Here is a 24,407-nt window from a genome sequence, read left to right as displayed (position 1 = left end):
TTGGTCACAAAGTGACTCGCCATTTACGGGTGCACAGCAGGAGGCGTTTGCTCTGCTGATGCGCATACAGCTGTATGCAAGAACAAACGGCTTCGTTGGTTTATACCAAATACGTTAAAATTTCAGAGCTTTCGGGCGATTGGCACACGCGGTCTCGAACGTACAGATTACAAACAGAAGCTACCAATGCTGGCGAATTCGCATGCGGTAATCCAGTGGCTTGACTGATTGAAATTAGCTGGATCTGAAATAGTAAAAGAATACTCACTGACACGAAAACATGGCAACGCCCGTCGCAGCCTTAGCGTGTCATTTCGTACAGGCCCATATGTCTCCTTGTACATAATACAGCTCTCGTTTAGTGCCAACCTACATAACTTGCCGCGGCCACTTATCGCCATCAACATTTAGCTAAGCGATTTTTTTTTCCGTGGTGTCTTTGACACAGCCGTCCTATATGCTTCATTTCCTCTTGGTTCGTCAGAGGTGTCGTATACTGCCAAAGCAGTGATCGCACGGATCAAATCTTTGTGACGAATTTTCATCGTGGCGTAGCGTGGCTATCATCTGGTGCGAAATAAGCCGTAAGGTTGCTTCGACGCCGGTTGACGGACGCCACGCCGAAATTATGTCGGAAAAGCGCTCGATGTACTTGCCACTCATGAACCTCACTCGCTCGGATCTCTTGGATGCCTATGAGCATTCAAACACCCGTAATGTTTGCTCGAAGTCCTTCGAATCGGCCTCTTGCATTCATACGCAAGATTTGTTTTTCTTTTTGTTAAAGTTTTCCTTTTTCGAAAAAAAGATTCGTACCTTTGCACTCGATCTGTCGTTGTCGGCTCATTCAGTGTGCGCTCTTCGCTTTAACGAATACAAAAGTATACTCCAGTGAACCAACAAAATCCTGGTGACACAGTACTTTTTCAAGTCAGTTATTATTGGTCAACCGGTCTGCAATTAACCTGAAAAACCATCTTGCCTGTTGAGTTGGCACAGGTGCATGGTCAAAGCAGCACCTCAGTATTTACCCTTTCCCTTCCCCCAGTGTAGGGTAGCAAACAGGACGCTTGTCTGGTTGACCTCCCTGCCTTTCTTTTCCTTGCTTTCTCTCTTATGTGGACAAAGAGCACATTTTTCCACTTTGTTCAGGTAGAAGCGTGTTTTTGTTTGCCCAAGCACGTAATACAGATTTAACATCACATGGCGGTTTGTTGCCTTCACTTTTCACCCTTGATTTCCGCGTCACCTTGTGGCATTTGAAATGCACTACGTACTCATTTGTCGGTGGCGGTTCAGCGGTATTCGTCTCGCACAAGGTATCGATTTTCTCTAAAACTGATGGCGAAAAACTATTTACTAAATGCCAGACAAACAGCGCATGCCACCTGCATCTAGTTTTACGGTACATCTGAATATTTTACCTTATCTTTCATGGCATTATTTTGAAAATGATGAAAGCTCATGACCACTACGGTGGATCGACGTTGTGTGGGACGAAAGTATAGCTCTCTCACTCGTTCTTGTTCGCAGAAAACAACAACGCAGAGAGAGAGGGAGGGATATAGAAAGGAAGAACAGGAAGGTAAACAATGACTGCTCGACTTGGCTACAAACTACGTTTAGAAAAGCGGGATAATGGGCAGGAAAAACTAAAAGGGGGCGCTGTCACTTGCATGGACACAAGTAAAGCTGTCTAGGCTGCTTTAATTTAAAACCGCAGCCGGCGTCCTTGTAATGTTTTGCGTCCTTAGTGTATGGCAACATTGACTCAAAATTTTGCTCTGATCCTTCGTCAGACCGACTTCAGTTCGCAGAAAACAACAAGGCAGAGAGAGAGGGAGGGATATAGAAAGGAAGAACAGGAAGGTAAACAATGGCTGATCGACTTGGCTACAAACTACGTTTAGAAAAGCGGGATAATGGGCAGGAAAAACTAAAAGGGGGCGCTGTCACTTGCATGGACACAAGTAAAGCTGTCTAAGCTGTTTTAATTTAAAACCGCAGCCGGAGTCTTTGTAATTTTTTGCGTCCTTAGTGTATGGCAACATTGACTCAAAATTTTGCTCTGATCCTTCGTCAGACCGACTTCAGCGCGAAGGCCAAGCCTTGATCGTCAAGTAAACGGATAGCTGCTGAAATCTTGTTTCAATGTGTTTTCTTCGCGTAGCGGCCGACGTTGCAATCAGTGCCGTCGACAACGACCAACCAGAGGAGGCGCAGTATAGCTTGCCTCGTATCAAGGGGAGAGACCAAGTAACAACTTACACTTACAAAGGTGCGGTCGACGGAGCGTAAATGATGGTTAGTGAAACTTGAGAAATTATACTGCCGCAGCGCGATGCCACTTTGTCGACGCCTTAGATCGCGAGAATGATTTGCGTTTCGCGACGGAATCGAAGCGAGAACGCAGACGCCACGACGGTAGGGGACAAAGTTTCGATCGTACGCAGCTGGACCGTGAAGCTGCGTATTGAAACAGCGCGTAACATTCGCTATAGAAAACGCAGTGGTGCCCGGTCGTCGTCGTTGTTGCTTCATTCGCCCACCCGGGTAACAGACGCTGCCTACGCTCTCACGGCGCGTTCAAAGGTGCTGTCACGAGTTTGACAGCGCGTGTCAGGTGCCTGGGCGCGGCGAGTATCTCAAGAGCAAGCGGGCACTTCTCTCCCCTGCAAAGCTGCGGCCTCCTCTCCCTACATCCACAGCACGCCTGGCGTGCAGGGAGACGCTTATCAGCGTGCTGTCGCTATCGCGTTAATAGTAGGTTTGGGCGAGTATACGAAAATTTCAATGCGGACCTTCTCTTTTGATTCGAAGTTATCGGCTTGAGAAAATAAATTCGGTTGATTTTTTTTTTATTTTCGGTTACAATATACGGAATTATTGCGACTAATTCACGATCGACCTTCCAAGGTAAAGAACCTACGCGTCTCTTCCATGGGGCGCTTCAAGCACCCGTTGTTAGCCAACCAGCAGCTATGGTTACTCTTCAAATCTTGCTTATCTGTAAGCCGACAGTTGCATTGACTTTCCATATCAATGCCATGCGCTGTACAAGATAAATACTTTGCCACCTATGCTCCCCCATGTTTTTTTTGCTTGATTGTTTGTTTGTGCATACAGAAGCAATTTCGAAGTCCGTATGTTACAGGATCCTGAATTTTCACTATCCTAAAGCTCATAGTTACTACCCCACTACCTCTTTAATCATACTAAAAACATCATATAAGTAAGTTTGACGTTCTTTCTTTTTTTTCTTGCCAGGGAAATTGAAGGACGATTTGAGCTTTGTTTCCGGATGTTACGTGATATAGGCCACTGTAGAGGCTTATCATTTTCACTGCCAACGCCGTTAAATGTGCTCGCCTTTAGATAAACCTTGCTTCCTAAAAGCAAAAAGTAAATAAATAAATAAATAGAATGGAGGTATGGAAGGCATCTCCATCGTGATGATTCGTCAAAGAAAAGAACAAAGCTATAGTAACTAGACGCAAGGACGAGGGCGCAGCGCAACAAGAGCAAAGCGCGCACGCAAAAGGATATCTATAGAACAAAAGCTCAAACGTCCCTTGTGGGAGCAGAACCTTTCTTATCGAACACTGCGCTCGAAATGTCGACCTCCGAAGCAAACGAAGCAAACGCGGTCATTTAATCGAGCTCCTTGTCAAGAAATGTGCACACGTCCCTGTGCTCACAACAATGCGCGCGAGCCTACGTCTACAGGTTGTGTGATGACGCTTCTGTGGCTTACAACAAAGGGAAAATCGCGAGGTGCTATTGAGCCGACAATGAAAAAGCGTCTACATATAAGCAATGCATATCGGCGTATAATTTGATCTTGGTGGTTCATTCCAGTCTACTGCATGCATACGCCAAATAACGTATGAAGAGAACACGATTCTTGTGTCGCGCTTGCTTAATGGCATTTTCGTGGCAGAAGAGAAAGAAGAAAGGGGGGGGGGAGGGAACTTAATTAGTAAAGCTTATGTAACATTGCACGAACCTTAAAAAGCATCAAGATGCGGGCTGTGTCGTACTGAAACAGGGGTGGGTCTTGAGCGTTGCACCCCATGCACGACCCACGAATGCCGCAACCCCTATATATGCGCATGCATCTAACACTTCGAGCAGAGCCGCAATACAGATCTGCTACGGCCATCACCGACCTTTCGCGAATCGTTAACTCTCGAAACCGCCTCCTTCGTTTCATTTCTTCTCGAGACTGCGATCCTGGCTACGGTCGACAGCTGCTCCCCCCTATATGCAAGACCTGCGGGCGGCGTATGCTACATTCGCCGCTGTCAATCCCTCTCATCGAAGACCGCACGCATCGGGAGCGCAGAATCGTCCCTGTTTTTGCGCGCAGCTCCTTTCACCATCGCCGGCCGCCGGTCGTCGTTACGGCTGATTACCGATTTGCCCCCAAACGTCGCGAAGCCGCGTACTAGTTCTATAGGAAGGGAGGAGATTGGAGACGAGGGGATAAGAACAATAACCGCTCACGCCGAGGCTTCGCAGTGCGTTGTTTTCTTGTTGTTTCTTGCTCTTACATCCGGCAGCTATATATCCGCTGCAGCCACCAGTAGAGGCGGGAGAAGGAATGCTAGAATTCCCGGAAGTGGCCAACCCCCCCCCCCCCCTTCCCCAGTCCTCTTTCGCGTAGCAATTTGCCCCGATCCATCGCTACACGCAGCTCATGTCGCTGCCACGCCGAAGCGAAGCTCGGTTTAAAAGGCTCAGCAAAGAAGAACGTTACGCTCGGTAGACCGTTTGAAGACACCCCTGATTTTGTCCCTTCGAAATCGCCACAGCCGCAAGAGAACGAAGACGACAGAAGGGCTTATGCGCGACATGCACTAGCTGTGAGCTGGCACATTAATTTATTTAAGGGAGCCCGCGTATAAAAATTGCATGCGCGCTGAGGCACGTGTAACGTCCGCTTTAATCTAGGAAAAGAATGTCAGCTATCAGTCGGAGCTGAGCTTTATCGCCATCTGAGTGTTTACTTCCGTTTAATTCTTGTGCTGTTGTAATTAAGAACCTTAGTCAGTTTACCCTTCGCCTAAACACTTTTCTTTTCTTGGAAGGGGGCGAGGGGGGGGGGGGTCATTTGCGACGTTGTGCCCTGCGCATCAGATAGGCCCATATGTTTCCACTCCTCTCACAATGTCCCGCCTCCGGTTACAACAGAAGGTGATCGCTCGAGCCGTCTCACACAAGAAACGCAACGCGCTTCTGTCTCAGCAGGGGCGCTATATACCAACCGCTCTGTTACGCGCCTGGTATGGCAGGACGACAGGCGAACTGCGTGACCTCGCTCTCCGCGCTGTCATCCCCCCTCCCCGCTCTCCATTCTCCCACCTTCTTACCACAGATACAGACAACGCGCCCCGCGTAAGCGCAGTTAGATCGAGTCACATTGCCCGGTCTGCGACGTTTCTTCCGTTTCTTGGGATTTCGAAACACGAAATGGGCCCCTGAGACCCGGTGACCCCATCGTGCAAGTTTCTCTGACGTACTTCTGTCCTTCCACTTGTTTCCTGGCCCATTCTTTCCTTTTCATCTCTTTTCGTTTCTTTTCTTTCGTTTCTCGCTACGCGCGTAGCTCGTGGCGTTCAATTTTCCAGGGCAGCTGCGTCGCCTAGCAATAACGGAATTAGTACCGCAAGGTGGGCAGAAACAGCGTCAGGAAGACACGGAAGGGCCGCAGCTGGCGAGCTTTTCGTCCGGAACTGCCCTAGACAGAAAACAAAAAAAAATATCGCGTGTATTTCAGGAAGAGCGACCGCGAAACGTGAACTGATACATCTGTAAACCGACACGCACGGTAGATGTTCTCGCAGGAACAGGCGTACACAAAACCTGCGAGCGATAAGTGCAGTGTATTACGATTCCTCGTGGATAGCAATTTTGTGGGGTAATTTTGCGAGGAGGATCACCTCTTTTTTTTTTTTTTTTCTCCTAAGACTCTCACATATGCGCAACGCGCGTGATCGGGGCTGACACAGGGCGGCACAGAGGATTACCCAAATACCTATACGTTTCGAGATATCCAACGCCCTTATTCGCCAAAAGGCTAGGAGGTATGCTGATTGTCGCGCGATCTGCTGGCAGAAAAATGCAGCGCGAGATACTCCAGTGACCGCGAATCCCCACTGCATCCAGTACGCCACCGAAGCTGCTGACCAAGATGATAAGAGCCATGCAACAACAGAAAGACAGGAAGTCCAAGCCAGCGTAATAAACGAAAGCAACACAGGAAGCCAGCCGCTGCCACAAATTCTGGCCCTTAGATACGAATAGTTATTTGAATAAATAAGTACGCCACCTGTGTTCCGTTTTGTACGTGTGAGTGCAATTAGTGTAAACATATTAACTGTTTGACCCGTGGGCCACTGAATCGCAGCGTCAATTAAGGGCTACCCTGCGATCATGTGCGATCATTTGTTAGCAATACTGCAATGTTTTACTGCGTACATTTGTGAAGCAAGTAAAGCCGCCGTCGGTAATAGGCAAAAAGAAATAAAAATAAAGGAACGTGCAAACACTGCGTCGTACCTCTTCGAGGTAGATAGACAGCCTGCGCTTTCCCAGAATTGTAATCGTGCCTCTGAAAGGAATCTCCTCGAGGAGTTTTCCTTTCTTTCTGTTTTCTTTTTTTTTTAACGGAATAGAATTCTGATGTCCATATGGTGAGTGGAACGAAATGAAATGACCGGTGACGAAAGGCCACACGGAGATACTCCTGCGCTCCATTTCTTTTTTTCCTCTTTTTTACCCCTTCGTCTTTTGGTCCGGGGTGTGGAGCAGGCGGGCTGGCTCGAGCCAACGGTGAACCGGTTGAGAGCCATCCGTGTAGCTTTCTTAATGCGTCTTCGGTCACGCCCGGCCGCCCGTTCGTCGTCGCGTCCTGGCCGAGTTTTACGCAAGCGACCGCATGCCGCTACACCGCTGCCCCGACACTGACTCATTCCTCGAACACGCGGGGGTTCCCAGGGTGCACTTCCTGCGCGGCCACGTTGTGTCCGATCCCTTAAGATTGTTGACGCAAACTGACTTCAGCGCAAAGTGTAAGGAAGAGACAAAAAAAGAAAGAAAGAGAGGCATGGCGTCATGCAACCAGCCTTTCCAAGTCAACCGCTTCTGAATGCCGATTCCTATCATTTTCTCCCTCCGACCAGACCCTTGAACGCAGAAAATCCCTCTCCGTCAATAAAAATCTGGTGTTCCCATTTTTAACACATGGTATTTGGGAGGCGTTGGCGCCTTTATGCGGCACCGGCTGCTCCTTTTTCTAATAGAACCAAGATAGAGAGAAATTAAGAGGGACATGTAGGGAGGTTAACCAAAGACGTGCCCGATTGGCTACCCTACACTTGGGGAGGGGTAAAAGGGGAGATAAGGAGTGAAAATTAAAATACTGGTCAGTCATTCACAGTCAGTCGCAGATGAATCTCCACTGTCACCAGCGTTCACACAATCCAACGCCCTTCAAGAAGCGCTAAAAGGCTTTTGTGGCCTTTTGCATGCAAAAACGCATAGGCCATGGTCCAAGGATATTTTCTTCTGAGAGCGCTCTATTGTCTAGCCGGTTGAATTTCCCTCGTAAAGTAAGTCGTTGAGTGTCAAAGGATGGGCAGTCAGACAGAAGGTGCTCTAGAATTTCATCGGACGCACACAAATGGCACGTCACACTGTTGGCCATTCCTATCAGGAATGAATAGGAATTTGTAAATGCGGCGCCCAACGATATGTGACCCGGTAAAGTTGTTTCGCGACGGGAGAGTCCAGGTGGTAGCCGAAGTCACAAGTTAGGGTCGAGAGAGTGCAAGCGTGAGTTGGTGAAACCCGGTGAATTCCATCGTGGGAGTGTGATGTGGCGAGCAAGTGATTGAAGTTGTCGCGCAGCATTAGTTCTCGAAAGTGGTGTATGAACCCACTGACGTTTTCGGTGAACCGAAGGCGCAGCTTCATCTGCGCTGTAGTTGCCGACAATTCCGCAATGGCTTGGCAACCATTGAAATACAATGTCGTGGCCTTTCTCGAGCGCATGATTATGAGCGTGCCTTATTTAGTACCCTAGCTGCTCGTGTAAACCATGACGCAGGGCAAACTACGGTTTGGCTGCTTTAGAATTGCAGAAGATGGCCCAACGGCTGCTGAAGCACGTACTTGAGTGCACCTTGAAGAGCCGCAAGTTCTGCCGCTGTCAACGTTGTATTGTGCGAATATTTAAACTGCAAAGAGACGACACTGATGTAAAAACTACTGCTCCGATAGAGCTGTTTGAATTGGTGGAATCGTCCGTGTAAATAGGTATGCGATCAAAATAAAACTCGTTGAGGAGAAGCAGAGACAACTGCTTAAAGTCTAGCGGTGACAAGTTTGCCTTCTTAGCAATCCCAGGAATTGAGTGGCACAAGTGAATTTGCCAGAGGCACCACAACGCTGATGTTGGGCGTTTGGCAGGCTTGAAGCCAGATGATATCGAGTCATAGTGTCTCGTCACAATACCAAAGAATGTAGCCCGTGGTCTTCGCACTGGCAAATCGGCTAAATGGTGGGGTGGTAGCCGAGAAAGGCGTCGAATATGCGCTCTTAGCGTCTCACCGACGATATGAGTGGTGATCGGGTGCTCCTGTGCAATGACAATCGTTGCAGCTGTCGAAGAAGATCTCGGGAGGCCAAGACATGTCCGAAGTGCTTGGGTTTGTACGCTCTGTAGTGCAAGGAGATGAGTCTTGCATGTGTTGAACAAAACAGGAAGACTGCATCGCAAAAGTCCGAGAAAACGTGCCGTGTATAGCTGCAACATGGAGCGCATGGATGGTCCCCATGATACTCAAGATACAAATTTACGCATATTTGCAATACAAATGAGCTTTTTCTTAATGTAAGAGACATGCGGACTCCAGGTGAGGTCACCATCCACAATAATGCCTAAGAACATGTTTGCTTTCTTGTACGTTATGGACTGGCCCTCGATACATACCGCCTGGAAAGATATCGGTTTCGGTGTAAATGCCTTTAGCGCACACTTTTCTTTAGAAATCGTGAGACTTTGTCAGCGAAGGTATGCCGCTGTCAGAGTTGCCACTTTCTGTATTCTGGCGCGCACTTGTGGCTTTGTCACGCCGGACGTCCAGATACAAATATCGGCAGCGTAGAGCGAGACATTAGCAGTCTGTGGTAGGGTTTCCGCAAGCCCCACTAGAAAGAGATTGAAAAGAGTGGGGCTCAACACTCCGCCTTGTGGGACACCACGAGTGGACATATCGGGGCATCCTCTGTAAGGACAAACACAGATCTCCATGAGAGATAGCTCCTAATCCACCTAAAGACGTGCCCTCCAAGTTCTGCAGCCTCAAGAGCTTGGAGAATGGCTCCATGGGTTACGTTGTCGTAGGCACCTTTTACATCTAAGAACATCTAGGAAGAAGAAGAGAGGCACTTCATAGCTTTTAGTTGCTGCACGGAGGTCACGAGATCTATGACACTGTCAATTGAAGACCATCTACGTCGAGAAGCAGCCATAGCCTCAGGGTAAATTTTATAGTATTCGACGTACCACTCCATGCGTGTCAACAACATTCTCTCCATGACCTTACCGATGCAACACGCAAGTGCAATCAGCCGGTACGATGTAAGGTCCAGCGGAGACTTCCGAGGCTTCATTAGAGGCACCAGTCGGCTACACTTCCAATCGTCGGGGACTATGCCGTCACGCCAAGATTGACTGAATATATCCAGAAAACAACGTTGCGCTTTTGGACATAGGTGCCTCAAGGCAGCGTAGGTCAGCCCATCGGGGCCTGGTGATGACGATCGCCCGCACGCAGCCAAGGACGCTTGGAGTTATACCATAGAGAAAGGCGCTTCCATACTTTGATCTCTCGCGATCGAAACGTCATGTAAGAAGACGGCAGCCAGCAAAACAAAGTCGCAAGTAACTTTTGCACAAAATTCTCCCCCGACCTCAAGCTCTGGACGACTTTGATGTAGCGCCACCGCTGTGAAGGGAAGACGTTGTTGTGGAGGTGAGAAAGGACCCTGGAGAGTTCTCCACACGGGGGATAACGGCTTGCGAGGGCCCAGAGATTTGCCGAAGCTCTTCCATCGTTGGTCCTGAAGTCTGCTCATCTGACGCTGAACTTTCTTCTGAATGCGTCGGGCTTCCCTCAGGTCATAATAGTACTTCGTACGCCTATATACTCTCTCGGCCCGCCGGCGGATCACCCAAAGCCTCTCTAATTCTTGGTCGAAATCTGTGCATCGTGTAGATGTTGTAAACATCCGCGTAGAAACCTGCAGAGCTTGTATGGTCGTGTCTTCGAGGGGCTCGGGATGGTCATGTCTGCACTTTTCCTCGATCGGAATTCGGTACGCTTGCCAATCTATCTGTATTGAGAGCACAAAGTAAAAAGAACTGTCAAGGCCTCTGATAGTCATGTACGTAGGAATATGATCGCTGTCATGAGTTTCAATGTCTGTAAACAATTTAACTTTGGAACTTAAACTCGGCACTAATGTCAAGTCCAAGCAGCTGCTGTAAGTCACTCCTCGGAGATAAGTCGGGCTGCCATCGTTCAAAACTCTTATAGTCCATGCTCGGCAGCGAAATCAACAAGACACATGCCTCGTTGATTTGTCCTAAGGCTTCCCGAGTGGATGATGGGCGTTAAAGTCACCCATGATTATCCAAGGGCCGGGAGGTTTTGTATGTCGCTTGGTCCCTGTCAGTCAAGTCGACGTGATGTGGATATGTGGGCGCCTATAAGTGTGAATGAGGCTTTCTTCTTTTTAACACGGAGACACACGTATTGATTATCGTTGTGAGGCTGCACAATTTGGTAAACATACGTGAGCTCCTTGCGGATATACACAACAACTTGACTACGTTCAATGCATGATGAAGAAACGAATGATTCGCAGCCCGACAGTCGAATTGTCGTTGAAAAATGAGGTTCACAAATTATGATAACGGGGAACTTATTCTCAAAAACAGTGCCGAAATTCTGACATCCGTGACTGCAGACCTCTGGGGTTCCATTGAAGTATGGAATCGCACTTGACTTGTTCCCGGAATGGCCGCAGTGGTTGTGGATGGTGTTAGGATCGGCCTGCAGCTATTTCAGCCCGCTGCACGTGTTCCGATCCAACCGGGACGGGGCGCACTTCAGAGAACTGTGGATAACCGGCAGCCACGTGGCGCGGGGTCAGCTCAGGGGAGTTCTCGAGGGGGGTAATTGGCGGAACCTCCCCATGAGCTTTTCGAGACACCAGACAATGTGCTACCCGGGCGCGCCACCCGGGACGGCTCAGAGTTCTACGAAGCCCCTCTGACGTCGGCTCCGGACCATTACACCTGTGTGTGTGTGTGTGCGCCACGTGTATGTGAGCCCTCATCCTCCTCCAAGTCGAGAGCCTGCCTCCTCCAAAAGGGCGGGTCATCTTCAATGACGTCGAACTACGACGCCGAGTAGAGTGCTTATAAGCAGCGATTGTCGGCTGCTAGAGTGTGCTCGTTGTGGTGCTCGAAATGTACTCGTGAGCTGTGTGCTCGTAAGCTGTTTGCTGTATGCTCGTCTTGCGGGCTCAATTTGGGAGCCACGCTAGCTTGTCGATGTATCTCATGTTCAACTGTAAATAACATGTAAATAAATCCTGCTCTCCTAAGTCCCGACGAAGAGTCAAGCTCCTTCCTACAGCTACGACTGCCAAATCTTACATCTGAATGGCAGCGGCGAGATCGGCCTACAGCTCATAGATCGTCCAACCCTAACAAATGGTGGCAGCGGCGAGATCGTCCGACGAATCCTACAGTGGCAAGCCGTCTTGTTACTGTAGACCCGGAAGTACTGGTTCAAGGGTATCCAGGATCTGCAGTGCACATTTAGCGGATGGCGTTTGCATATTATTGAGGAGTGCTCGGACAACACTCACCAGTGACCTCAGCATAGCAACGGCCTAGACATCTTGCACAGCTTGACTATCTGTTGTCGGATTGTAGCGCTTGATGGTAGTCGATTCTGTCGCTCGGCGGAGAAGTGTGTCTGTGGTAGTGCAGGCCAAGCCGCGCCAAATTCCTTTTTCTGAGCCTCGGTATTCTTCTGACTATGAAGCTGTAAGGTGCTTGGCCGTGGTGGCGGTGGCGGCGGCGTAAAGGAACGGTTTGGAGTATACCAATATGGGTATACTAAATATGACATAACAAGGTGGCGCTTGACAAAAGAAAGACAGTTTGCACTGTTGCTTTAAGAGTTTCTTCGTAATTCTGCTAGGTTGTTACGACTGTTATGTGGTGCGGACATTTCATTGGCATTAACTGTTCTTCTACACCCGTCTTTCTGCAAAACTATTTGTAAATGCACCATCTGTTCAAGGGTCGAGCCCCTCTCCCCTTGAGCGTGCTCCTCGCCTCTTGTCAGCCAATTAAATAAGACGGCTCAATGTAGGTAATGTTATTCGTTTCGAAAGCAAACAAAAGTGACCTTCGGTAAACGAGGAGAGCGTTTGATTGGGCTGTTCAGCAACGCTGCGGGTCACCGCCCAATGCTTGCGTCGGCGGTTACGTAAATTTCGTGTTGTGGCGGCCCTGTTCTATCAGCCTGACCAGCAGCAATAATTCTCAATGCAGGAATCGTCATTGTAACTCGCTGTAACTTGTGCTGCCAAAAAAACATCTACAAAATACCCACGCCGACGATGAGAAGTATTGCGAAAGCTGCCGTATACGAGCTCCACAGCTTCTGCAATTTTCTGAACAAATAGTGACGCAAAAGCTGCGACGGGAGCTTGGGCGACGAATAAACTTGAGCCATAACAGAGCGTGGCAAGTTCGCAGAAATGTGCACTGTTACTGTTGGGCGACCTGAGCTTCCACGGAACAGCCTTCTTCAATCGCGTGATCGACATCCCTATACATAACGAGTCCGAAACTACGCAAGTTCTGCAGGTTTTATCGGCAGTGCTTGACTGAACGATCAAATACGTCCGCATAGAAAACTAAAAAAAAAACTGATGAAAAAAAACGCAACGTCCAGAGGAGTCACGCATGCTTTCCGAGTGACGCCTCGAGCCTTGTTAGACCCTTCCTGCCGAATACGTCAAGAATCCGCTTCCTATTATCGCTCTCGCGACCAAACGAAAAGGAAGAAAGAGAGATAAAGAGAATAAAAAAGGGAAAACTTTGCATGAACCGGTCGTTTCCTTTACAAACGAGGTCACAAAGACGCCTATTTCTCTCCTCAGAATCGAGCCAGTTGCTTTAAAAAGCGCCTTCCTTGGCCAAATGCGAGCGCTAATGTTGTGGCAACGTATTCCGTAAGGACGGGACAAAAAATAAAAACCAGCGACCGGCCGACCATCTCGTTTGATAACATACACAAAGTCGTTAGACGCCAAGCACCTCGCCCGCATACGGATTATAGCGCTGTGCCCATAAGCAAACTTTCCCTGCAAAATTCTTTTTTCTTTTTTTTGCGCAATTCTCGATCCAGCTGCGGTTATCACAGATTCATTTGTCGTTTTTTTTTTTGTGTGTGTGTGTGTGTGCGTGTGCGTGTTTTCTTTTTGTCCTACGCCTTCTGAGAAGCCGTTCTTGTTCAACGACTAATGTAACCGATAAAAGCCGCATATTTTATGCAACGGCACCGTTTCCAACTGCGCCTTTGTTGCTCCAGCACGTTGACGCGTGGAAAGCCTTTCAAATGCAAAACAGTACATAACACCGCATTGCAACAGGCGATCTAAATAGCCTTTATGCACTGCTAAAATTGTTCCCCACGAGCTAGCGTGAATTTTTTTTTTGAAGAAGAAGAAGAAGAAAACCAGCAGTCAGTGCAGCTAACCGAAGGAGGAAATTTTCACAGCGCCAGTAAAGGGTGGCCCTTGAGAGTGCAAGCGTAGACAGGTGACTCAACCTGACTTCAAGAAGACCGAACAAGCATCATGTGCTCTGGCAAATTCACCTTGCATTACAAAAGTACAGCTACACAAATTGGCACCCTGATACGCTCTGCTGTTCATCAAGCAGGAAAATGACAACAGATAGGAGGAGGAACATACGCGACGAGGTGGCACTTGCTTCGAACCTAGTCACTGAGTCAAGATTAATCTCAATGGCTTTCCGTCATTCAGACATCGGTTAATACGACATTTCCTTTAAGTCGAACGTGTTCAACAGTGCCACCAAACAGCCGTACTTTTCAATCCATTTGCTTAATTCGACCATCGGGCAGTTCAAGCCAGTTTCGCGCATCCGGTTTAGGTAGAACAAAGGAAAGGCCACTATATTAAGACAACCTTAGCTCATTTTTACTGTGACGGGGTAGGTCCAAATGGTGGAACAAAATGGAAAAGACGGATGCGACGCGTTTCCGGCTACGCCATCTTATCTATTTCTTTTTTCTTCACGAAAAATTATTTTTGAGTTCTGAGGCAAGGTTTGCAAGTACTAGGATATATAGTAGCCTTGGTCTCGTTCGCACTGATCAACGTACAGTAGCGAAGTGCCAAAGGTTATCGCCATTTATCCGTGACTTGAAACTCAAACTTTGCGAATTGAAGTGCATCATGCAACGGGCCGAGCATTCACGATAGACGGTTCTGGCGTTCTTTCTCAAGTCAGAGGCTTTGCCCACTTTTGTGATAATATTTAGTTTGCTTGAAGCCATTTAAAATGTCGCGCTAATCTATGAAAATCTTGGCATTGCAGTTTTATGATTTGCGTGGCTTCCCTCAGAGGACCTCTCTTTCGGTGACAGCGCCAAAATATTCAATCGTATTTGTGACCGTTGAGGCCTCTCCACGAGATCAGAATAAGGTTCTTCAACGTTCGAAATTACGTTCTTCAATTGCCGACATTATGACTTTTTGACTTTATTGCATACTTCAACTCAGGGCGAGCTGAGCACTGCTACGTTATTACTTACAAGCATGCTTGGGCGACGAGCCCTGCGCTAATGTCGCTCACGTTTCTTCGAGTACGCTCGAGAAGGCCAATGCGAAATCTAAGGCGCCCTAGCGAAAGGGTTATTGGTCATGCATATACTCGCCGAAAGCTCGGCGGCACCTTGAGTCCATGACAGCGCCTGGCGTTTATGTATATAAGATGGCCACTGGAGTGCTGACATCGCAATTTCTTTTGTTTCCCAAATGCCGCAGACTTTCCGGGGATGTGCTACGACGTGAGTAGTTGCTCGGCGAGGGCCGTCAACGAGAGCTGGGCCATCGGCGTCTGTAGCAGGGCGGCATGCGAGATGGACGAGTCGGGCATCCTGCTCGAAGTGCACTACGCGTGAGTATATTCACTATGGCCGCTGACCTGTGCTGACCGCTCGGTCAGCTGCTTTGTTAATAATGTAAATCAATGACCTTGTCATCTTCGTTCTTTTGCAACTTGCAAAGCTCTGTGCATCGATGTTAGCAAAGCGCGAGAAAAAAAAAGAAAAAGGAAAAGAAACAAAGAAGCGCAGATACTTCACTCCACGCGACACGTCATTGATGTGTGTCATTGAGCTCACCTGATGAGGAAAAAAAAAAGACGTGGAGGTAACACACAAGGTCACGTTCTACAGTTCTACACTAGCAGTTCTACACGTCAATCGAGGAACGAACGACAAGGGGAAGGAAAGAGAAAAGCAGAAGGCAGGGAGGTTAACCAGAATAACGTCCGGTTGGCTACCCTACACCGGGGAAATGGAAAAGGGGAAAACAAAGATGACAGGGAGAGAGAGGAAGGAAGGAAAGAAGGAAATCAACGGTGAGTTCGCTGACGCGTGTGGTCTAATATAAAATGCATTAATAGTCACAGACGTTCACACAAGCCCGTCGTCCTCAAAAAGCACAAGAGCGCCTTCACCGCTTTACGGGCCGACGAGCGACGGAGGCGGTGTTCCAACGAACGACAAATCTGTTAAATATCCAACCGTCCTGCCTGGGCGCGTAACCTCTATTTATCAGCCCAAGATGCTGCAGAAGAACCGCTGCGTGAGATATCTGAAGTTAGCAGGGTCGAAATAAGAGACCTAAATTTCGGGCGACTTGGTATTCGTTCACACTGAAACATGCGAGAAACTTCCTGCCCCCTGCCTTTTCTCATGTTCTGTGTTCCCTGCCCGCTGTTTCAGTGTGACAGGGTTAAGTCACTGCCCACCGGCTGCTTTCTTTGAAATTTGCAAGTTGTCTGTTCCATACTATGCAACTTTTCAGTTGATTGCCCAGAGCAAACAAAAAAAAAAAGCAGCAGTGCAGATAACTGGTTGATGCAAATAGTACCAGGGACTGAAACGATACTACAGAGGACAACATTCCATGCTTCTCGTTCTGGTTCCTCGTGCAATACGCTCTACTTGCAATGCCACGGACTATCGAAAGCCTAAATTAGTTCAGATTCCGTACTTAGTTATTCCACTAAGGATTGGCTCACGAAAACGCCAACACGTGGCTTTGCGTGAGTGTGTTTTAAATACGATTCCCTGTGTATGGCAGACACAGTCAGTTAACAAATGAATAGGAGACTTCGCGCCACTCATTAATCAGCTCAAATGTTGAACGCTCGTCAAACATGTTGGTGATAAGTGAGCAATGTCTAAATATTGCATCTAGAACTAGGATTTGTGACTCACACAATCGAGTCATCCTTGGCTAAACTCTCTGGGATTGATTAAGCCAGCAGAGAGTACGAGAAAGACAACAACACAAAAAAGTCACATTTTTCGAGCCATAGTAGACAGAAGCAAACAAACAAACCAGACGCGTACATTAGAACCGTAAAGGTTTCTCATCTGCATTTATGCGTGTTCGAATCAAGAAGAGTTTTCTGCTTGCAATGCCAGACATGCTTGATTTCTCTCCTTAACCACCCGCTGAAAAGGTAGTGACTGAAAGAACAAAAGAAAGCCATTATATCTTGCTTCCCTACAGTAATAGTCGCATGTCATCGACTCGTATGCAACAAGATTTAGATTGCAGTGCTGCAGATTCCTTTAAATAGCGAACCGAACGCAAAATAGCAAGCGAAAAGAGTGCAATGTAACGACGTAGAGAGGTCTCGCGTTATTGCATAGCTCAGATTCGTTACGCGTGCCGCTCTATCACATGTCAGGAGAACGAGACTATTGAGCTTGCAGATTAGGGCGCGTCAAATATGATAGGTCAAATTGTTTCGTCTCTGCAAAGCCCCTCCCTCAGAGACGTGAGTGGGCATTGCGTTGTACAGAAAGAAAGAAAGAAAGAAAGAAAGAAAGAAAGAAAGAAATCGAAGCACGATCATGTCTCTCAAGCGGCGGCCGCTATCACTCTCAACGCACAAGCCGCACACTATCGGATGTGTGGTTGTGCATTAGTGGGTGCCGCTTCTAGGCTGGGAGTGTCTGCCAACAGCTTTTAGAGGAAGAACAAAAAAGAAGTGAAGTCGGCCGCTTTATAAACAAACAAAAAAATGAAGAAGGTAAAGCTCTCTATAAGGCCAGCAGACCGACCTTGTGCTTCCGTGACCTGCTCGGCAGTAGCCCCGTGGAGACGCCTCCTCCTCGCACACCGCCAGAAAAGCCCCGAATGAACGCCACGACGTCCATTGCGGCGCCTTGTGAAAATTTCGAGGCGCGCGCGCGCGCGACGCCCAAACTGTCTAGTTCGAACTGAAATGTGGTGCAGGGTCACGTCGGTCAAGCCGACGAATGTGGCTCGAACTCTGCCGCGGTAGCTGCAAATGTTCTGCCAACTCGAGTACGACGGGCCAACATACTTCCCGGTAACGCCCCGTTCTGGCTCCAACGCCGCCGCCGCGTTCTTCGATCTGAAGACTATACACCCCTTGCCACAATACCGTTTCGTGTAATTTACCGTTGCGCCGTTTCACGAAGCGCCCCTTTGTTTCTTTCTTTCTAGGCCGCAACCGACCGGCGAAGGCTGCACGAATTTGCTCGCTGGTATTGGTTCACGCGGCTATGTCGTTCGAGTGCTCTCGCTCATGTGGTGTCCCAGCTTTCGTTTCGGCTAAGCGCGAGTGATTGAAGAGCGACTCGAACTTCTCTCCCCGCGATGCGTCTTTGGGACGATGAGCCTCAGAGGGAGGTCCTGCGAACAAAGGTCGCGAAACCTCTGTCGCGGAAGAGGCTCCGAGCGAAAGTGGGCCGCGGAGAGAACAACGTCACGCCGTCCCATCCGGCAGCTGCTCACTAAATGAGATTATATAGGAGCACGCAGTACATAGAGTACCGGTAGCCTGCACGCGCTGCGTCCCGCGCCGACTCGGCGCCCTGAGAAAGCGCGGTGCGCCGTGCTTACACGAAGGGGCTTTGAAGTCGCCGGTATGGCAGAGTGTTCTTTTGTCCTGAACAGTTCCCGAAGAAAGTTTCGTTTCTTAGTTCGATGAGAAAAAAAGAAAAAGGAAGAAACAGGTGTTACAAGTACTGCGCAGACGTAACCACTTGGCACGTGTGGCGTTATCTGAACTGTGCCAGACGCAACCAGTGACGGTGAGAAGGTTAGCCACAAGGATTGGCTCCGGTCGCCCAAGCGAATCGTCAACCCGACGCGGATAGCAGAAACGCTTGGGATACATTTGAAAATCTGGAACGAACCGCAACCCTCCGGGCTTTAAAGAAAACGCGCTATCAGGAATCTCTCATAAAAGTGAGATTAACGCATGGTCAGTAGTGGTCGAACAAAGGATGTTTCAGGCTGGAACCAGCGTTTCGACAAATGAACTTGGCTTTGTCGGGGAAACGACAAGTCATCTCGTCGAAATGTTAATTCCAGCGTGAAGCATTCCTTGTTCAACCGCGATTAATTACTTCAAGACTCCATGTTTCTGTGAACCTCTCTCTCGTTTGTACTAAATTAACACGTGTAAGGTTGTTCACAGTCATTCGTGGTGCGAAGTCACGCAAACAATTAGTTAAACGAAGTTGCGGACTGACTCAAAAATGTTTCTGAATGCAATAAATGGCGGCTTTGGACGAATTTACACTAAATAGTATCGTGCTGCGCGTTATTTCCCGCTGTGGTTGTGTTGGCAGTATCTCACAGGCGACACGCTGGTGGCTTTTTACCTCCGCTGGAAGTCTATTGAGCACAGCAAACACAGACGCCGCAATCATCTGACTGAATAGGCACAACATCTTAAAGGGCACAACTGTATGTTGACGAAGTCACAGGGAAAGAAGGAAAAAGTACACCCGGTTCATGACCTGGAAGATGGACAGAGAAAGAGTCGGTTTGTATAAACACTGTTCGCTGAATTCAAGCTCGTGGGAGACTACCAATGAGTAAGGTTTGCACGTAAATATAAAAGAAACATCTCAATATCTCTCAAGAACTATTTGTTTACCCGTTATGAGCGAATAAGATTACAGTGGCCCTAAAGAAACAAAAAGGTACAACACGCTTTGCATGCTCGGTAAGGACTTGCGAGTTTTAGGCAAATATGTGGATTTAAGGGCACAGGGCGCACTCGCGACCTCTAATCTTTTAAGTCAATCACGAACGTGCATGTTTATTGCTATGCACATCAAAGTACCTTGACTTCCGTACACATGCTCACGTATTCACTGGTACGGTGTATGGGCATATGATTATGACACCTTAAAGCATTAGGCATTCAAAGCGAACGGTAGATCTAGCAACTTATAAGTCTCCGTCCGTGGGTAGCGGCAGCAACCTTACAGCCGGCAAGTTCAAAGCCCAGGCAGAGAAAGCACGCGCATAAATCTACATAGCCACCGACACCAGGCGTCAAAAATGCACACTTTGCTGTCTGCCTAATAGGCTAACCAATCCGACTGCACGGCCGCAGGTACCCCACGCAGAAATCGAAAGTGGCGTGCCCGCCATACGCGCGCATGCATTCCGCGGTGTTACCTCGCGAAAGATGCGCGCCAAAGTCGACCCGTCCCTCACCCCTGCGCTGAGGGGACGTCCTGGCGAGAGAGCGACTCCTTAAGAAAACAACAACAACGAACGGAAAAGAAGAACTGCGAACACAAGTTAACAAAACGGCGCAATTTTGTTTTTCTTCCCTGCGAGGCTCGCTTACATAACGCGTACGAGAGACCACCGCGACTGACCCACAAAGGCGAGAAAGGTGGGCAAAGTCAATACGGGCGCCGCCGAGGTCGATCTTCTCGAAGCGACGCCGACCGCGCGTAGCTTCCCCGCCACACCACCGGGTCAACCAGATTCAAAGCGCTTAGGTGGCACCGACCGCATCCGGGCCGCTCGAATCGTCGGAAAAGAGCGCGAGGCTGCGCGTATACGCACACACGCGACGTTGCCTTTGGCAGTGGAAGGGTGCGCGGAGGGGCCACGAGGGGAAAAAGAAAGTTGCCGTTAGGCGAGTGTGCGCGTCCGCGCCTCGCTGGCAGATGCAGTGACAAATGGTTTCATTCAGACGCAGCGACACTGTCCGTCGGGCGAAATTGATGCCTCGACGTCGGGACACGCCTCGCGAGGACACAGGGAGGTGGCTGGCAGGCGGTGACGAAACGCCATCCATCATTCCCGTGGCGGGCTACGTTCGCACGCTGCGTGCTTGGCGCTCACATACGGCGGCGTAAGGATGATGGCCCGCGGTGCAGCCAGAGAATTGGCCTGTGGCGTCTCATTCGAGAGGGCGTGACCGACTGCGCGGGGACGAGCTGGCGCAGTGGGCGGTGGTTAACGGCCCCGACTGCAGCCCTTAGCGGCAGACGCATTAACCCTTTGTCCTGCGCCTAAGAAGGATCGTCCGGAGGAACCTATAAGGCAATCTTCTGGCATTAGTTCTGTCGTCAAAGAGAGAGAGAAAGAGAGAGCGAGAGAAGGAAAGGACAGTGAGCAAACAGCAACGCCTCGATACACGCGAGTTTGCGAAACATGACGCTCACGGTCCTCCAGAATAAATGTAGATGACTGCCCATTGCTTGCCTTTAAATTTGGTAAACAGTCCTCGCGCACACAAACGCACAGCTGTCGTATAGAGCGCATCCGCGAGACTCTTTTCCTGCATGGGCGCCTTGACCTCATGCATTAAGAGTAATATGAGCGACGATTGCGGACCGGTATGTCTTGCAGGCACGGGACCCTCCGGTGCTGTAGAGGTATGTGTTAATTCTAGGTCAGTGCTTACGACGAGGACAGCTAGCAAAGCTCACAGTCCTACCGCAAAAAACTACCGCCGTGTCCGTACGCAGCAAAGAACGATACGCCGAAAAAGAAGAAAAAAAACAGAAGAGAGGTGTGCGATCTCGCGACTTTCGCACAATCCTGGTAAGAACGTGAGCTATTATGCCGCTGTTATTACGTAAGGTGCGCCGGGAACGCGTTCGGGTATATAAAGCTACGCCACATTCGCCCCCAAACAATTGGCGTTTAACCCAAAAGTCATGGACTCGCTCCACGCTACGAGCCATGCCGGCTCGTCTTACTCCCACGCTTATGCAACTCGTGACTAGTCGGCGCTGCCTCAGATGATTTGCATTAGTTCGCGGGAATGCGCGGCACATAGTCATCGTGCCCCCACGGGCCCTATACGCACCGTAATCGCTTTTAGGCGTCGCGTCAGTGTAGGAGTCGTCCTGTACAACAACCGACGCTCGGCAACAGCTTGAGGCGTGCGAAGTTATCTCGAGTTCGTATATGTGAGCTCTATGCGGGCTGATAGGGTCTGTGCTCTCCGCGGCGACCCCGTTAGACGAACTGATGGATAGCCTTGCGCGTTCTGGTTGGATGATTAAGCCCAAACTAACGCGTTGCAGTGCTACATTCACCAACAGGTGCCACGCCGAGAAACCGGTTAACTTCAGATAAAGTCAGCATTATCGAAGTGGCAGACGCAGACACGATTATCTCGCCCCCGAACTCTCAGCCTTCACGGCGACCTCATAAGTGACCTCATCGCACCTCATTACTTAACGCCTGCAACAAAATTATTCGCATCGAAGCTAACTTCGCAGTTTCGAGTGACCAAAGGCGTTATCGGTTGCTTTTTTTTTTCCCGCATTTGGTATTCAATTTTTGCGTCTGATGCAAGGTATTTGCACGTAAACCCTATAATTTCTCCGTCGCGTTCCTTCAAAGCGGCAACAAAAAGCCCGGTTTTCCCTTGCCTACACTCAAGAAAAGCAAAAGAAAAGTTGGAAAATTCCGACTGCAAGTGTGACGTCGCTGTCGGCCAGTCATTTTTGACGCACCAAATGTTCGACTCTATCGCACTAAGGGACTCCTTGGCCGATGCACACATTCGTAGGCTGTTAAGCATGCGAGCTGCATATGGGCTGCTTTCTCCGTCATGAATCCCTAAACTGCCGTCATGATCCTGATCATCATCATCATCATCATCATCATCATCATCACGACTCAGTCCCCCTTTTCCTACCGTTCTGTCTTCTCCAAGTGCTGAGTATGGTATATGAGATAGTGCACTAGCTGAGGCCGACATCTCTGCCTTCCTAAAATAAAATAACTCTCCTCTTCATTCTTTCTTTCTTTCTTTCTTTCTTTCTTTCTTTCTTTCTTTCTTTCTTTCCTTTTCTTTTTTTTGCGCTGTCAAAGTTGTCTGTTTTCAGCCTCTTCCTTAGATAAAATTGCGAACTCCAAGCTCTCCACTTGGCGTAACCGCGAAAGAGGAAACACTATAGTATATGCAAGAACCAGATGAGCCCGACGCTTTCCGCTTCACCTGACACTACCTGCACCGTCCTTTATTTCGTGCCTTAGAAATACGTCCGCTGCCATCAAAAACATCGCTAACACGACATGCCACTTGCCGGTGTCAGTCAGCGCCGTAGTCACCGTGGAAGAAAGAAAAGCCGCATCGAACACGGAAATTCCCACGTGCTCCGACTGCACGGCCGCGAATCAATTCTCCCCAACTTATATATCGAGGAGGAGCCTCCCGAGTAGGTTCGCTGTCACGCAGGAGGACAACCGCGCAACCGTGTGAATCATCGGGGCCCGTCCGTGAGACGCCCGGCGACGTCTGCTCCGTCTAATCGTGCTCGCCCACGTACAACGCGAGAGGATGCTCCCCCACGAGCGAGGCTAGTTAGCCGCAACCACGACAATCACGCGAATCGATGTCGGGCGAATATCGGCAACCAGGGCATTGTCGTTGCCTCTTACTTGACCTTGTTTTCGTTTTTTTTTTTCTTCTGCGTTCTCACATACATCAAATGCAGCAAGGCTCGGCCGCCTTCGGCGTCGCTGCAGCGTGGCACCTTGCACCACGCATCTCCCATCCGTCACACTCTGCAACGGTAAAGAAGCCGGACGTGGTTGCAGTACCTTACTCATCCCTCATCAGAAAGACCTCTTGCGGTCTGGACTGTCTCCGCGGTGCACGCGCAAGGCGCCGCCCACCCCTAAACCAAGACGCTGCTAGCGCGCGCGCGCCAATGTATACGTGTTCTGCATGCGTGTGGACTGCGATGCAACAAAAGCGGACAGACAGGCAGAAGAGAATTCTAAAAAGGCCGGAAAGTTGCCGCTCGTTCGTCTAGTTATCTTTTTTTTTTCTTTGTTTCGCCCTACGTTACTCGGCGAGCAAGAGCGTGGTTGCACGAGCCCTGCTAGTAGGCTAGCGTTTCTACGGTGCACCTGTTTCTCCCCGTTCCGGAAGAACTGACCGCATAGCCGCTATCAGTGCACGCGAGTTCTTTCCGTCCACAGCAGAATCTAAAATTACGCCGACGCTATTAGAGGACGAATGACGTACTGTAAAGATGAACTCGTCGTTACGTCGCGACTTTCTCTCTCTCTCTCCGTCTCATTTCGACGGCGAAAGCAGGTAAGTATAGGCTCGGCCATGCACAAAACCCGTGCATGGCTTCCGGGAATGAGAGCGAATTCAGAGGAAGTTCCAAGCAGTATCCCGTTACATCACGGTACTGACTTTAGTGAAGGTGCTACTATAGGTATCGCTGCACAGAGAGGGCTTTCGTGCTTTAAACCATGACGTCATACGAAAAGCTGCCGCAGCCCACACGTTTATGAGGGAGACGTGAGCGGATATAAATCTCTCTTAGAGAGGATTTTCAATGGCAACGTCGTGTCATCCTGAGAGGACGTCCCATTCTGATAACGTATGAGGAAGAATCTAGAATTGACATGGTCTAAAGCTTTGATGTGTGAAACAAGCTGTCCCGGATTGCTTTGTCTTTATCGGGCGCTTCAGCACAAAAATTGAATTTTACTGCAACTGATACATTGAACAACAAACACTTTATTGCGCTTGCTGAAGGAAATGATTTCGCGGTTCTAATAATAAAAACATGACTGCGCTTAGCCACGCATCATGACGTCAGAGTAGGACGCAAGCCATCTTACACTGTACAGGCGACGAGGATTCTGCGCGTCCCGAATCGAGCTTCGCAATCTAAGTCCCACTTTTGTCACTCATCGTTAATGGTCAGAGCAAAAAG

The 24,407-nt window shown here is 49.1% G+C and overlaps 1 protein-coding gene across 1 annotated transcript in view; it reads left to right on the top strand.

The window, feature by feature from the left end:
- LOC126536466 (uncharacterized) overlaps window positions 1–24,407 on the top strand; it is a 124,227-nt gene that overhangs the window by 76,948 nt on the left and 22,872 nt on the right. The window contains exon 2 of the mRNA XM_050183435.2: window positions 15,169–15,301. Coding sequence (XP_050039392.2) covers window positions 15,169–15,301 — 133 coding nt within the window. The remainder of the gene's footprint in view (window positions 1–15,168; window positions 15,302–24,407) is intronic.

Source organism: Dermacentor andersoni, chromosome 4, assembly GCF_023375885.2.
Source record: "Dermacentor andersoni chromosome 4, qqDerAnde1_hic_scaffold, whole genome shotgun sequence".
In the NCBI taxonomy this organism is placed as follows: Eukaryota; Metazoa; Arthropoda; class Arachnida; order Ixodida; family Ixodidae; genus Dermacentor; species Dermacentor andersoni.
This window is presented reverse-complemented; position numbering and strand designations above follow the sequence as displayed.